Below are 15,360 nucleotides of genomic sequence, written 5' to 3'. Positions count from 1 at the left end.
GAAAAAAACCTTGCCAGGTCTTGGGTCGTGAACATGAGATTTCTAAAAATGTCATAACAAGCAAAAAGGGCTGGATAATGAATCATAAATCATATGTGTATATGTGTGTGTATGATTTATGATTCATTATCCAGCCCTATATATATATAAATATATACATATACATACACATACATACATATATACACATATACATACATACATACATACATACATATATATATATATATACACACATATACATACATACATACATGCATACATACATACATATATATATATACACACATATACATACATACATGCATACATACACACATATATATATATATATATATATATATATATATATATATATATATATATATATATATATATATATATATATATATATATATATATATATATATATATATATATATATATATATATACACATATATATTGTATATACGTATATGAAGAGTTCAGATGCAAAAGCCTCTAAGTGCCATCTGAAATTTTCTTCTAGAATGATCATTTTTATCAGGCTCGTATATTTAAGTTCAATAATTTCACTTAAATGGCAATGCAAATGACCTATTAATTGTCATTTAAGTGAAATCACTTAACCTAAATATACAAGCTTTATAAAAATGATCATTCTAGAAGAAAATTTCAGATGGCACTTAGAGGCTTTTGCATCTGAACTCTTCATATATACACATACATATATATATACAAATACTGTATATCTATATACTTTTGACACTTTCAATGACTCCAATCAAAACTCTGAAAATGTTCTCATCACTCTGAAATGTTTATAGAAGTTATTGCATGACATTTTTTCATTTATTAAAATTACTTGGTAAGAATATGTGTAGGGAATTGTTTGCTGTTTGTTGAGACAAAATATAAGACAAAATTTGTTTATTGTTAAATAAATAAAGGATTAGTCTTGAGTTATTCAAAACATTAACTAGACTTCTTGTATTTCACTTTTGCATTACACGTTTTGAATCCAATTGGCTCTATGGTTGAAATGATAGCTCCTCTTTGAATAGAGATGTACATATATATTGAACATCATCAAAAGGTTGGAACATATCAAGATCCATTTATCAGCCAGCCCTTCAAGCACAGCACAAGTTTATTAGAGAGAAGGCTCAGGTAATGACGAATAATGACAGATAACAGGATTGTGGAAGCAGAAGAAATCGCTCCGCTAAGCCAGGCTAACTACAACTAAGCTGTAAAAGGATCCTGTAATGATTTTTCAACAGTTCATTGCATCCGCCATCACATCAGTGTCAACATCCATGAGAAATTCGTGAAAAATGTGCCATTGTCCCATTTCAGGCAAGCTGCTCCTCATAATCCACTCAGAAAAGACGACTACTTTCCCAAAGAAAATCGAGAGGAGTAATGAGAGTCTGAAAACTAAATGTTTATGAAAAATCGCTGGCTACATCTGGCTAGGCATGGCGTGCATTCTGTTTTTGAACATTAAAGCATTGGTATATGCAGCGTGGCAGATTCTAAACTCTGACATGTATAAGGAATTGCTAAGAGAGAATGAAGGAGCGGCTCAGTAAAAATGCTGCTTTTAAATAAGCCTCCATTGATTCCGACCCAGAGATGCATCACTTGATACATCTTTAAAGCACTCCGAGCTGCACTTCTAGGGTAGATTGCACAAGCGATGCATAAGAAACTGCGCAAAACAGCTTTGATACTCAATTTATTGTTGCTTAAAAGGAAATATGATTTTTTTTAAAGGCAAAACATTTAAATGAAAAGAATACATAATTAAATATTTTACTGTTGCTAACTCATGGTTTCTAAATACCTAATAATTCTCATGAATACTTAAATGTTCTGGATGAATCATTTATTCATTGCTTATTTAAGGAAAGACCAATAAATCATTAAATCATTATAATCCGTGCGGGTCAGAAAGGTATAGCCAAAAGCAAGAGCCAGAGAAAGCCTCATTGTTATTCTGTAAGTGATCAAAGCAAAGAAAAAGGGAATCCCGGTGAGCCCTCATGTTTCTGCGGTGGGCTCTAAGGTTTCGGAGTATCTGTAATGAACCCTAATGATGGACGGTGTGGGCTAAGAGCCAGGTAATCTTGGCAGCTCACTTTTCTGACATTTCACTTAATGTTAGCAGGGTGAAATCTCCTCGCCCTCTCAATGCCTCTTTCTTTGTCTCGGTTTTCTCTTGCTAAGCCGTGGGTGACAGGCTTCACCCAGGTGTCAGTCGACTGAGGTCTTACCCTCACCGTATCTCACATGCTGAGTTTCAGACATTGTTTTCACACAGTGAGGCTGAAGATGCTACAGGTAAGACTGCTAGTGCCAGAACAAAGGTTTGATATGATATGAAGGCTCTGAGAAAGGGAATACATCAAATCTGATCGAGTACACAACCACATTTTCAGGACTGGAGGGACCAAATTTAAGATGAAATATGTTTTAAGATGTTTACGCAAGTCAACTTGAAGCGTAAGAGCCGATCTATGACTGAGGACCCATGGAAAACCACAAAATATTCTCCATTAATTTTATTCAATCAAAATACGATTGAGATTCAGGAACCTCTTTGATTGGTGGATATCGCATTGGGTGTCGGTGGGTCATAATACTTGTATATCCAACTTTATATAGAGAGCTGGCTGATAAGACGACAATTGTAGGTTGATTTCCTTAAAAAGAAAGTGCCTCTTATTTGAACAGTTTATTATAAATTACACTTCACTTTTAAGAATAAGCCATTTAAGGCCAGTACAATTGAGCATTAATCTGAAGATCTACTAATTACAGAACTGGATCTGATGGCTAAGATCATCAACAAGTGTTGCAGTCTGCAATCACCACTGCATGAGCTAATGTTTCGATTCAGAAAATCATTTCACTCTTTCTCTCAATGTCCTTGTTGAAAAGACCAGCTTAGACTAGAAAAAGCTTATTTTTTGGTGCATGTTTGGTGCTGGTCTACATGATGGACCAATAGCCATGCTATTTACCCTGAGGGTGTAGAAATGATCGGAAAAATAGGAAGGTCAAGATGAGTTAATATTTAATATCTTGACTCATGAATATTAATTATCCAATGTGATGTCTAGATGTAAAGCAGAGACTGACAAACGCACTAACCATAGTAGGAACTTGTAAATCTTTAGTTTTGTCTTAAAGTTATTTTATGCGGTTGGCTAAAATTTGTTTTCTTTGCACTGTGGCAAAGCAAAACAAAATCCTCAAAATACAGTATGAAGATTATTTCTCTGCTGGCAGGTGGGTCAAAGAGCATGGTCTTTCTGGTGAAGCTAGTTGACAAGTGAAGCCTTACTGACAAATGAACTCATGCATTCAAAACACGATGGTCTTTTCAGCAGGGACGTGCCTTGTGTGCTGTTTTAAGCTGTACATGCACTTGCATGCATGCATGCAAATGTGCGCCTGTTTCTTTCTGCAAAAACTCAGTTGTATGTTCCTTAAGTGCAGCCACTACCAACCCCAATAAACGGCACTTAGATTCAGCCAAGAATTTAAGCAGCTAAATGGCCTCTCATTTCCCCTTAAAGGGTCTACAATGAAAGCCTTCAGTTTTCTGCATTAGCTGTCTGAAAATGGTTAAGGAGGGGAAAGAAATGAGGAAACACTCCTCCTTGGCAAGCTGCATGATTAGTCTGTTAGCTGGCACAAGCTAAGGTCTCCCTCCTTTCAAGGAGAGAGGAAAACGGGAAGAGAAAAAGAGTGAATTCAACTTCAGGAGAATTCTGTCTGGGGGATATTCTTCTTAAAAACAGCCCTCCTTCCGTTCTTTTCTCGCTTTTTTTTATGCAAACACACACACACACACACACACACTTTCTCTCCAGCCAGGCTGGTGGACCCACTGGGAACCAGTGCAATCTAGCCTCATTCACGTGTACAGTTTTAGGAGTTAGGGGGATTTCAAATTCCTTTTACGTCAGCACAAGTCTCGCCTGCAATCCGCTGAGCTTTGTCATGGTGTGGCATTCGTGTCTGCATTTATATTAGGCCCTGTTTACACCTGACTTAATGACTTAATTGAAATACACATGGCGCAGTACAATACCAGCACAAATTGTGGCTGGTAAAAATAAAAAATGCGGCTAGGTAGTGAACAATTCAAAGTGAATTATACCCTATGTGTTCCCTGTCGGGGAAAAAAAACTATCTTAAACCAGCCTAAGGGAGCTTTAGTGCTGGTTTAACTTGTTTAATCTGGTCTCCACAGGCCAAGGATTAGCTAGTCTCCAAGCCTGACAGATTAGTGTTTAGCTGGTCAGTCTAGCTGATATCCCACTCTGCCCAGCTGAAAAGTGTCCAAAACCTCTCTAAAACCATTAAAATTTAACCAACCTGGGAGACATTAGACATTAGCTTAAACCAGGTAAGACCAGATATCTACTTTGAGCTGGTTTAGTTTTTTTAGTAGGGTGTTCATGATTGCTGTCACCGCAAGTACAAAAAACTGCTTAAAACAGGCCTAAGGTCTCTCAGTTTGTGTAAACTGATTAGACCAGATTTTAGATGGATTTGGGACAATTTTAAGCTAGTCAGGGTTGGAAATAAGCTAGACTGACCAGCTTAACACCAGCTTGTCCATTCTGGGAGACCATCTAGATCAGTTTAAACCACTGAAAAAATGTAAACCACCAGTTAAAACCAGCTTTGTTTTGCAGAAACGCACACTCGCGTTTGCATTAGACCAACTTAACCTGGCTGGTTAAATTGGTTGGTTTTGATTATTTACAGGGGGTTTGGATACATTTCGGATGGTCAGGGTGGGAGATAATATTAGACTGACCAGTTAAACATCTGGTTGCCAGGCTGGGAGACCAGCTAAACCATCTTAAACCAGTTAAAACTAGCAAACTATTTGGGATGGTTTAAACTGCTTGTTTTTCAGCAGGGTTTGCAAGATTAGTCATTAGTACTAAAGTACTATATATATATAAGGTGTGTATAAAGGAAAGTATCAAACATCACACATACAGTCGAGTACTTCTCTGCCAAAGGCACATTTCAATAACGACTCAATTCCCAGTCAAACAACTCAAATATACTGCTGAAAAGACCTGCTAGACCAGTACTAACCAGCCTTTCAAGCAGAGACAAAATGGCTGTGCAAAACACGCAAAAAAACAGATATTTAACAATGCAATGACTTAGCCTTTGTGACAATCCACTGTTGTGCGGCAACGGTGAATGTATCAAGTGAAGGTACGTGAATGTTTCTGTAAGGACCAGGCGTCCTTACGACTGCGATAAAAGTCTCCTTATAATATCGTTGTGAAAAGGGAAAAAAAAACCATTTGAACAACATCCCACTCTTTCTCGCTACAGTGCGCCTACAAAGAGCCTTTGTTCTCCCACAAGACAATTGAAATTTCCAAAAGGATTCCCACGGATTCTAAATACAGCTCTTGCGCTTGCCTTGGCATGAGAAAGTGCCAAAAGCATAGTGGCTCGCGGGCCTACACGCGTCCATTTAGTGAAGCAGCCACTCCAAAGCTTATCGACAAAGGCTAACGTTTTAAGGAATGGAACATCAAGACGGTGTTGTGCATTAATGCTTACACAAAATGTGTGCGTTTTGGCACAACAAAGCTGTAGGAAAAGAAAGAAAACCATGCACAGGGCACAGGAACAGAGAGGAAAATAACAACAGCATTTTTTCTATTAAGAGAGGTTAAATAAATATACAACATTACGGTGTTGTTAGGTATGGTGAAGAGGGAAAAGAAAACATGTGAAAAGAAGAAATAAAAAGCAACCCGGCAAACTGGCTCACACCAAGTGACTTCACATAGTACAAAGGCTTCTGGAGAAAATCCCGCAAAATTAGGTTAGACAGGCCAACTAGAAATCCAACCACCAAGTAAGAGTCTGGCTTTTGAAGCCCACCCACATTAGAGAAGTGTACATGATTACCAAAATGTATCTGTATTTAGCAAGGAGAAACCCTTTTCCCACATTTTTGTGTCCTCCTACGTGCGAGGGAGGTGGCGTGCAACACCGTGTCCTAACCAGGCACCAAATGCTTTAGCTCACTGTGCCTGGTTAGGACGCTGTGCTTGAGCTGAAAAGTGTATTGCATTTTTACATCAGCACAGACTTGTGAGTGCATGTGTCATTCCTGCATTGCGCCACTCACCGATGACCATGGCGGAGAACTCTTTCTTGGCAGAACCCAGACTGTTCTTCACCTCGCACACGAAAGTGGTGTTCACCGTTTCATCCACCTTTCTCACCAGCAGCCGGTTCTGATCAATCGATACCGAAGGCGGCAACTGACCCGAGGCACTGAGGAATCAACACGGAAAACTGCATTTCTAGCTAGTTTTTGATAGCATGTTGGCTTATATCAAAAACGTAAAACTTATTTACTGAAAATACACCGTAAATCTTGTTAAACACGTCTGAGACATTAACTTGTGTGACACATAGAAGACAATGATTGCATGTGTTATTTTTTTTATTTGTATTTCTGTGCTGAAACAGGTTTTTTTATGACACTTTAATGCACACTATTATACAATTATGTCGACTCCATTCAAAAATGTGCCAAATAAATCTGTAAGTGTTGCATATTTATCAACTAACTTGAAACTCTGCAATCAAACGGCTGCGTCTAAGTATCACCCAATAAGTCATGCAAATAAATGTTGTTTCTCGATCTGTATCGATTCGTGTTCTCCTTTGTTTTGGTGAGAAAATGAAGTTGAAGCAGTGAAGCATTAATAGGCTGTTGTTGTTTTTATACCACAGGCAAAGATGCTTCCTCAATTCAGAGCCAATTAGCCTGTGGCTGTTGTTTGCAGCAAAACTGCCATATTTGACTTTGTTTCAGTCATATTGGAGATGGCAACAGCACATAAATATAAATATGAAATATGGATTCTCTTCAGACTAAACAAATACTAATGCTAATAAAAACAAATGAAAACAAAAGTTTTGTTTCTTTCTGTTTTGAGTCAATTCTGTCATCATTTACGTGCTGTTGTTTTTTTATTCTGTGGAAGGAGATATTTAGCAGAATGTCCAAGCAGTTATTTTGTACACTACAGTTCAAAAGTTTAAAGTGGGTAAAAAAAAAAAGGATTTAAAAGGTTTAAAAACATATATATATTAATACTTTTTTTCAGCAAGAATGCATTAAATTGATAAAAAGTTACAATAAAGAAAATTCTGGAAATGAATCACACAAATAAATTACAATTTAATATATATCAAAATAGAAAACAGTTACTTAAAATCATAATAAACATTATTTCTGTTTTTATTGTATTTTTGATCAACTAAATGCAGCGTTGATAAGCATAAGTCAAATTTAAATATGCTCACTTAAGCACATCTCCTTTCGTGTTCGACCAAAGAAAATCTTATGCGCTTGGAATGACATGCATAAACGATGACAGAATTTTAAGCGATTACTCAAAGTTATAAATGTACTCACGCTGTCCAGGTAACATTAGTGGGTTCTGGGTTGGCGTCAGCCTCGCAGATCAAAACGGCATCAGTTCGACCCATATACCAGTTATTGTCATATCCTTCTATTCTCACAGTGGGTGGGTCTAGAAAGAACGTGAGAAAGAGAGAAAGACATTCATCTGAAAATCCTGCATTGAAAAAGCAGTTGAAAGGCTGGTTATCTGCCGTTCAGGGGTGTGAAGGGAAGATACAGGCTTGCTGAAGCTGGCACTGCCCTATAGACTCTTAAAGGGCTTTGACATGCTAGAGAAATACAGAATGAAAGTGCAAGAGGTGAGGATGTTCCAACAGGAGCATTTATAAAAAGAAAAGGCGAAGTTGCAAATGTGTGACATCCTCAAACATTCCCCCTCAGCTTTGCAAACACAGACACCTCAAACACTCTGTAAATAGCTTTCATGAAAAAAAAAAAAATGCGAACAATGTGTTGAGGCAGACATATGAGGCAGAGGCGAAGATGCTTAAATGCATTTTTTGATGAAAAGGAGGCTGGGTGAGGGAGAAAAGGTGTTATGAGCGAATGATACGGGACGGATTATGAGTTCATGTGTGTGTCACTGAGAACGCACTTCTTTAAAGGATTAGTTCGGCCAGAAATGAAAATTCTGTCCTCGTTTACTAACTTTCGTGTCGTTCCAAAACCATTTGACGTTCTTTTCTCCGTGAAACACAAAAAGAGAACTTTTGAATAATCTGTTGGTTGGCTTTTCTTTTCAGTTACAATGAATGGGAACCAAAGCTTTCAGGCTTTAAAAAGGACACAAAAAGCTCTATAACTTTTATGAAAGTCTTCTGAAGTCATACGATAGCCATGTGTGAGGAACAGACCACAATTTAAGTTTTGTATGTATTGATAATCTTCCAATTAGCAATTAGCTATTAACTGCTGTGACAGGAATCATTCAGACCAGAGCTGCATTCCACAAAAGCCTCGCAAGCCTAATTAGATTGTAGAAAATGTTGTTACAATATATTGTATGGGTAAGCCTTGATTTGTAAACTGGATCAGATTTTTTTGAAAAGATCAGATTCATAAATTGAATGGTTCATTGTTACATAATATCTTATGAAATTCTCTAATTTTATAGCGAACTTAACAGCCCCATTCATTTTCAAGACATTGAAAAGCCAGGAAATTCTTCATAAAGTCTATCTTTGTGTTCCACAGAGGAAAGAAAGTCATATGGATATAGTGAGCAAATAATGAGAGAATTTTGATTTCGGTTGAACTACTTCTTGCAGTGTGTATGTGTGAATCTTACACTCCACCACCAGCTTCAAGTGGAAGGTTTTCGGTTCGTTCTGCGTCTTCTGATTCACCAAGCAGGTGATGTCCTTTCCGTTTTCATCAGGTGTCGGGATCATCCGATACTCGCTCTTCACGGTTACTGTGCCGTCCATCTCGGGCACTGAAGTGTGGTTATAGCGGCCAGTAGTTGCTGTAATCCAGGAGATTGTTGCCTCTGGTTTCCCTTGGGCTGCCTCACATCTTGCCACGACAACCTCAGAAGAGCCGGCTTGCACTGGGATGACGGTAGCTGAGTTTTTGGGTTTGGCTGATAAAGAGAAATTTTTTTTTTTTTAAAAGGTTACAAGTTACAACATGAATTTGGTTTTCAATAGCCTTTTTTTTATTAATCAAGTGGCGCTTGAGCTAAACAAAAAAGACATGCAGCAAAGCAACACAGTACTCAGACATGTCACTGACTCTTATTAATGGGATAATGTACAGTCAGCCAGTCATTTTCAAAAAATTAAATGTCAACAGGGTGTTTCAAACATTCAGACCTTATTACACAGCTACTTACCAAATGAAAAACCTGAAATATTGATTGATTACATGAGCAGAAAAAGCGCAGAGTGATACAAGAGACATGAAATTAGCACAGTTATGTAGGAAACTGGATGCCTGGGACAATCTAGGACGGTCAATTATAGAGGTCATAATACAAAAATACTTTAATCACAGAACTAAGTGGAATCAAGCATATCAGAGAACTGTGTAATAATGTCTGATAGGGGTTTTTCAGCGCCTGATTCTGACATCAGCGTACCCGATGGCCAAGGACGAGCTCAAAAATTAAAGAAACGGTGGGAACCAAATGTAAAACTGTTCGATTATTATTATCAATGTTTGTTTGATTATTTATTTATTCATCATTTAATGAAAGCAAAGGAGACACTTGCTGAAATCAAATTATGCTGAAATTGAATTTTGTCTTAATTCACTAAAATTTTTATAAAATATAATTAATCGAAATGATACACTAGATAATTCTATGTGGCAATCTGCATGTTTTAAAATACCATACCATACCATCTTCCGCTTATCCGGGGCCGGGTGTTTTTAAAATGTTTTAATTAAAAAGTATATGTATGCAAATATTGATTTTTATTATAAATTGTAACGTGTGTATATAATATTAGCAACAAGACAATTTTGAGATTATTTATTTAACGTTTAATGAAAGTATTTTCTGCAATACTGCAACATTTTTTACACAGTTTTTTCTGAATCCACTAAAATTAAAATTTTATGAAACCAATTGGGACACAAAATAGATGAAGTTAAATTAAATAATCACCCTGTGAAATCATACCTAAATACTGACCTTTATGATTTTTATCATTGCTTGTACGATTATCTTACACACACACACACACACACACACACTCTCTCTCTCTCTCTCTCTCTCTCTATATATATACACACACACTGTACATGTATTCTCACACACATACATACATACATACATGTGTGTGTGTGTGTGTGTGCGTGTGTGCATGTGTGCATATATATATATATATATATATATATATATATACACACACACACACACACACATACACACACACACTGTACATGCATGCATACATACATACAGTATGTGTGTAAGATGATATAAGATGATTATTTCAAATTAGCCAAGCACATTTGAAAGCAAGTGGTAAACAACAATACAAGATGAACGCTGAGTTAATGTTCTACTTGGTTTACCCAGGGGTAAACAGTGAAAGACAAACAGAGCGAGACGCTTGAACACAGCCAACATGGATAAACAGGCAGCCCTGATTCATACCATCACTCTTTCTCTGATGATAGCATTAGCTTAGTCATTCAAATGATGAATCAGGCTAATGGGTGACATTAGAGTTAAAGCAGACAGCAGAAATGCTCCTGTGAGCAAAGCTAATGTAGTTAGCACGACTCCCAACGACACCCAGAGTAGCTAAAGATTCAGCAGTCGAAGCATCAAACTTGAGGTATGTTGTTTAGGCAGATATTTAATGAACATTTAAAACATATTTGATAGAATTTTATTTGGCAATATAAAATTAGAAAATATTGTAAATACTGCTTTTATTTTAATGCACTAATTATTTGGCCATTAAGTTTCCTAAAGACTACGCCAGCAGGCTAATTTCACACTCCCTGCTCATGTCAAGACTCGAGAGTATGAGAGCATAGCTTCTTTAAAAGCATCTCTGATTTGAACCAAAAGGCCAAAAATAGTGACTGGAAAGTTTGATTCATTTTCATTTCCATATTAAATCAAACACTAATTCAATTATACTATGTTTGTGTCATCATTTGACATGGAACTTTTTTTTTTTTTTAAATGGTGAAATTGTTATACTTGAATCTGTCTTGTCTGCAAGAAGCATTGAGGCAGGCCTATAAATAAACACAAGTGAGTTACTTACCCTGCATGATAAGAGTGGTCGTTCCCTGCTCGTTTCCGCTGGGGTAAGTCGCGTACTCGCAGATGTACCTGCCAGCATCAGACATCCTCAGTTTGTCGATCCTAATGGATGGGTTCTCCAGGGAGCCTTGTGTGAACTGAACTCGACCTACAAAATCTTTATTAGGGAAACTGGCTCCATATTGGGGGTGGAATACAGCAATGTTGTGCCTGTCACCCTCAACTCGCTCAAACATCCACGAAACCTACGAACCAGAAAGAAATAGGGAATTAATCCTCGCATGGCATTGCTTTAACATACAGCATGCTGCCAGCCATCTGCTTGTTGTTTAAACTTAGGATTAACCATATGGATGGCGATAACATTGGACAATTACTGGGCCTGTGCTTAACTATCACTATATCTTACATTTGTTCAACACGTACAGGTGTTTCACCGATTGCCAATAATTAATATTCATGTATGCACTGACTAACGTTGTTGTGAATTCTGCATATTTAAATATGCACCAATGTATTATTATCAAGCAGGCAGACATAGATTTTATCGAAAAAAAGTGATGATGACTTCTGATAACCCTGAAAGTTTAGAATGATGCTATAATTCTTTCTGTATAAAATGTATAATCTTATAGCTATTCTGGCAAATTAAAAGCCTAATAACTTATTTGTACAATTTTCTCAAGAAAACCTGCTAGTTATCAAACTTTTGAATGAAATTCTCTTATGTTCAACAAGGCTGCCTTTATTTGATCAAAAATACAGTAAAGCAATAATGTTAATGATTTAAAACAATATAATGTATTCCTGTGATCAAAGCTGAATTTTCAGCATTACTCCAGTCTTCAGTGTCACATGATCCTTCAGAAATCATTCTAATATGCTGATGTGATGCTCAAGAAACATTTCTTATTGTTATCATCAGTGTTGGAAACAGTTGTGCTGCTTAATATTTTGTATCTTGTGGGTACATTTTTAGGTCCCCATGAGAAGAACAGTATACAAATTATACAAAATTATTTTTTTAAATGCAAAAATGAAGAATGTTTTCAGTGAGGGTTGTGTTTAGACGTAGAGAGTTACGGTTAGGGAATAGAATATACAGTTTGTACAGTATAAAAATCATTGTGTCTATGGATAGTCCCCATAAAACATGGAAACCCAACATATAGTGTGTGTGTACTGTATATATTTGTGTAAAATAGGATTATTCAGGATAATAAAAAAATAAACAGTCATCTCAATGGCAAAAAGTATCCCAATTTACCTGAATTCACCCTGTACATATGGCGAGAGCCTCAAATATTACATTTTTGACACTTTGAACTAATCAAACTTATCTGGTCTCACCTGTGTGAGTTTGGTGCTTCCGCTGTTGGTGAACTCACAGCGCAGATTGACAGATCCATTTGGACTCGAAGTGACCTCATATTCTACTCGAACACGCTGACTCCAGACCACTGCAAAATAGGAAAGAGCGAAACATTAGAACTTTCCAGTATCGTAGCCTATATTAAAATGATGAAAATGAAAGCCAGACATCAGGCTAATACGAAACACACCAAAGTGACTGTTATATTCCTGGGCCTGAGCTTCCTCCGGGAAAAAGTGCAGTCTTAGACTGATTGGAGCTCAGTGGCTTCACATCTATCTATTGAATGTGCAGACTGTCTCAGCATGAGACTTATCCTGCTTTGATTGCCCATAATTAAAGAAAAAGAAAAACTTGAGCTATCTCATCATCACAGCATCAATCTACACGATCACGAATATAGATCAGAGCTCGGTTGAACAAATGCATCTGGATGAAAACAATTATAAAAGTCAACTGAATTTGTTTTACTTCTATAATGCAACGCGTTCCCAAGTGAAAAATAAATGTTCAATAAAGAAAAAGTAAGGTTGCGCTTGATTTTATACATAAATAACATGATTGGATTCCATGGATGTTAACAGTTCTTCATGGAACCATTGAAGTCAATAAAGAACCTTTATTTTTAAGAGGAAATTAACTCTTTCCCCACCAGCATTTCTTCTTTTTTCTTTTCTTTTTTTAAAAAGTTGTCAGTCAGAACATGCAATATAAATCAAAAGCCAAACAGAGCCTCTGCTTTAAACAAATCATTTTATCCTAGCTTCATGCATTCTTTTTTTATCAACACTTGAATATGGGTATGTTTCATAAAAAAAAGCATTGTTGTCAAAGACTACGCCTGGATCAGATTTAGAATCATTATCAACACACAGATGAAGTAGGTCACTTCCATAAGCACCGCCAAAGCTTCAGTCCTATACCTCGTCCTGTGTCGACATTTCATTCGGTAACGCAAGGCAATTTTGATTTATATGTCGTTTAATGTTTGATGATCGCGTTAGCTGACATGTGTGCAAGCAAAGCTTCTATTGCTTGTTTCTGCTTCTTCGCCTGTGTTTTGATCGGGAGATTCTGTACTCTTTCAGAAGATGCGTAATAGCGCCCATTGTATCATAAATGGCGTAATATTCCGTAAATGGTGGAAAAGCATTGTGTCATAAATTACAGAAGATTCCATCAATGGCGGAGAAGCGTTGTGTCATAAATGACGTAATATTCCGTAAATGGTGGAAAAGCATTGTGTCATAAATTACAGAAGATTCCATCAATGGCGGTGAAGTGTTGTGTCATAAATGTCGTAATATTCCGTAAATGGTGGGAAAGCGGTGTGTCATAAATTACATAAAATTCCATCAATGGCGGAGAAGTGTTGTGTCATAAATGACATAATATTCTGTAAATGGTGGAAAAGCGTTGTGTCATCATAAATGACAGAATATTCCGTCAATGGCGGAGAAGTGTTGTGTCATAAATGACATAATATTCCGTAAATGCTGGAAAAGCGTTGTGTCATAAATGACAGAATATTCCGTCAATGGCGGAGAAGTGTTGTGTCATAAATGACAGAAAATTCTGTCAATGGCTGAGAAGTATTGTGTCATAAATGACAGAAAATTCTGTCAATGGCTGAGAAGTATTGTGTCATAAATGACAGAAAATTCCATCAATGGCAGGGAAAGAGTTAATAAAGTAAAGGTTGTTTGATCCAGGCTCACTTTAAAGTTTTTACTTTATATATATACACCCATAGCAATCTTTCAAATTTTTTGGTGGGGGGAAACAATTTAGATCTTAATTATATGTTCAAAGGCCTCATATTAATTTTAATTGTTTTTTTGCTTGTGCGCAATATAATCAGTCTTAACTTTCTCAGCATCACCGACTAACACATCTCTCTCAGCAAATAACAGATGGATTCTGCAAACTGAAAATTACATTACACACTTGACTTGTAAGTAATTAAGTGCGCAAATAATTAAAAATCATCATTAAAATGACGTTTATGCTGCTTTTAAAACAATTTTGCCCTTCAACATAACAGTCAAGTGATCAAAACTTTATAGTGGGAGGCTAAAGCCTATAAAAGAAAATTATTGCACATTTATAGTGCAATAAAAACAAACCTGTGATTCTATAACCCGATATGAGTTGTTCTGCAGTCTGCATCACACTGATGGTAAACTGACACTGCATTGCAGTCCTAGCCATAGCACTTTTAAAATTGCTTTCCTTCTGCATTTGAACATTTTGACCCGGTGGCCATGATGCCAGACGGTGATCTTTGTGTCGGCACAGCATTCACTTATGGAGGATCGCAAAGTTCAACTTTTTCAAAACTCACTCGCTTTCTCTTTGCTTTCACGTTTTCTCACCCAGCCGTACACAAAGGCAGGTTAAAATAAACAACCCGTGTTTTGACTCGGGTAGTCCGCCGACTCCAGCGAGCTCCTGTGGAGACAGAAGCGAGAGACCTCCAGCTCAGAGCTCTAGGAGTCAAAGGCCAGCGAACAGCATGAGAGCTGCTCCATATATACTGATGGAATAAGGAATGGCTGAGTGCTCACAAACACACACACACATTCACAAGCAGCTGCATTTGACAATCTACAGAAACATCAGCACACTCAAACACTCTAAAGACAGACCTCAGATTGCATGGATCTGAGAGGATTAAATAAATATCAAAAACAGGGTTGCGGCCACATAAAATGATACATAAACACAAGCTTGATTCTGTCATAGAAACGCACACTTTCAAATGCAAAAGCATTCT

General features: G+C 37.0%; 1 protein-coding gene across 3 annotated transcripts in view; it reads right to left on the bottom strand.

Annotated features, from left to right (window-relative positions):
- pvrl2l (PVR cell adhesion molecule related 2 like) overlaps positions 1–15,360 on the bottom strand; it is a 145,774-nt gene that overhangs the window by 67,914 nt on the left and 62,500 nt on the right. For all 3 annotated transcript variants that reach the window (XM_082186233.1, XM_082186232.1, XM_082186234.1), the window contains exons 2-6: positions 12,563–12,672; positions 11,214–11,457; positions 8,771–9,064; positions 7,474–7,591; positions 6,172–6,320 (exon numbers count right to left, since the gene is read on the bottom strand). In XM_082186233.1, the coding sequence (XP_082042359.1) occupies positions 6,172–6,320; positions 7,474–7,591; positions 8,771–9,064; positions 11,214–11,457; positions 12,563–12,672 (915 nt within the window). The remainder of the gene's footprint in view (positions 1–6,171; positions 6,321–7,473; positions 7,592–8,770; positions 9,065–11,213; positions 11,458–12,562; positions 12,673–15,360) is intronic.

The sequence above is a fragment of the Leuciscus leuciscus genome (genome assembly GCF_965113295.1).
Source record: "Leuciscus leuciscus genome assembly, chromosome: 12".
Lineage (NCBI taxonomy): Eukaryota > Metazoa > Chordata > Actinopteri > Cypriniformes > Leuciscidae > Leuciscus > Leuciscus leuciscus.
This window is presented reverse-complemented; position numbering and strand designations above follow the sequence as displayed.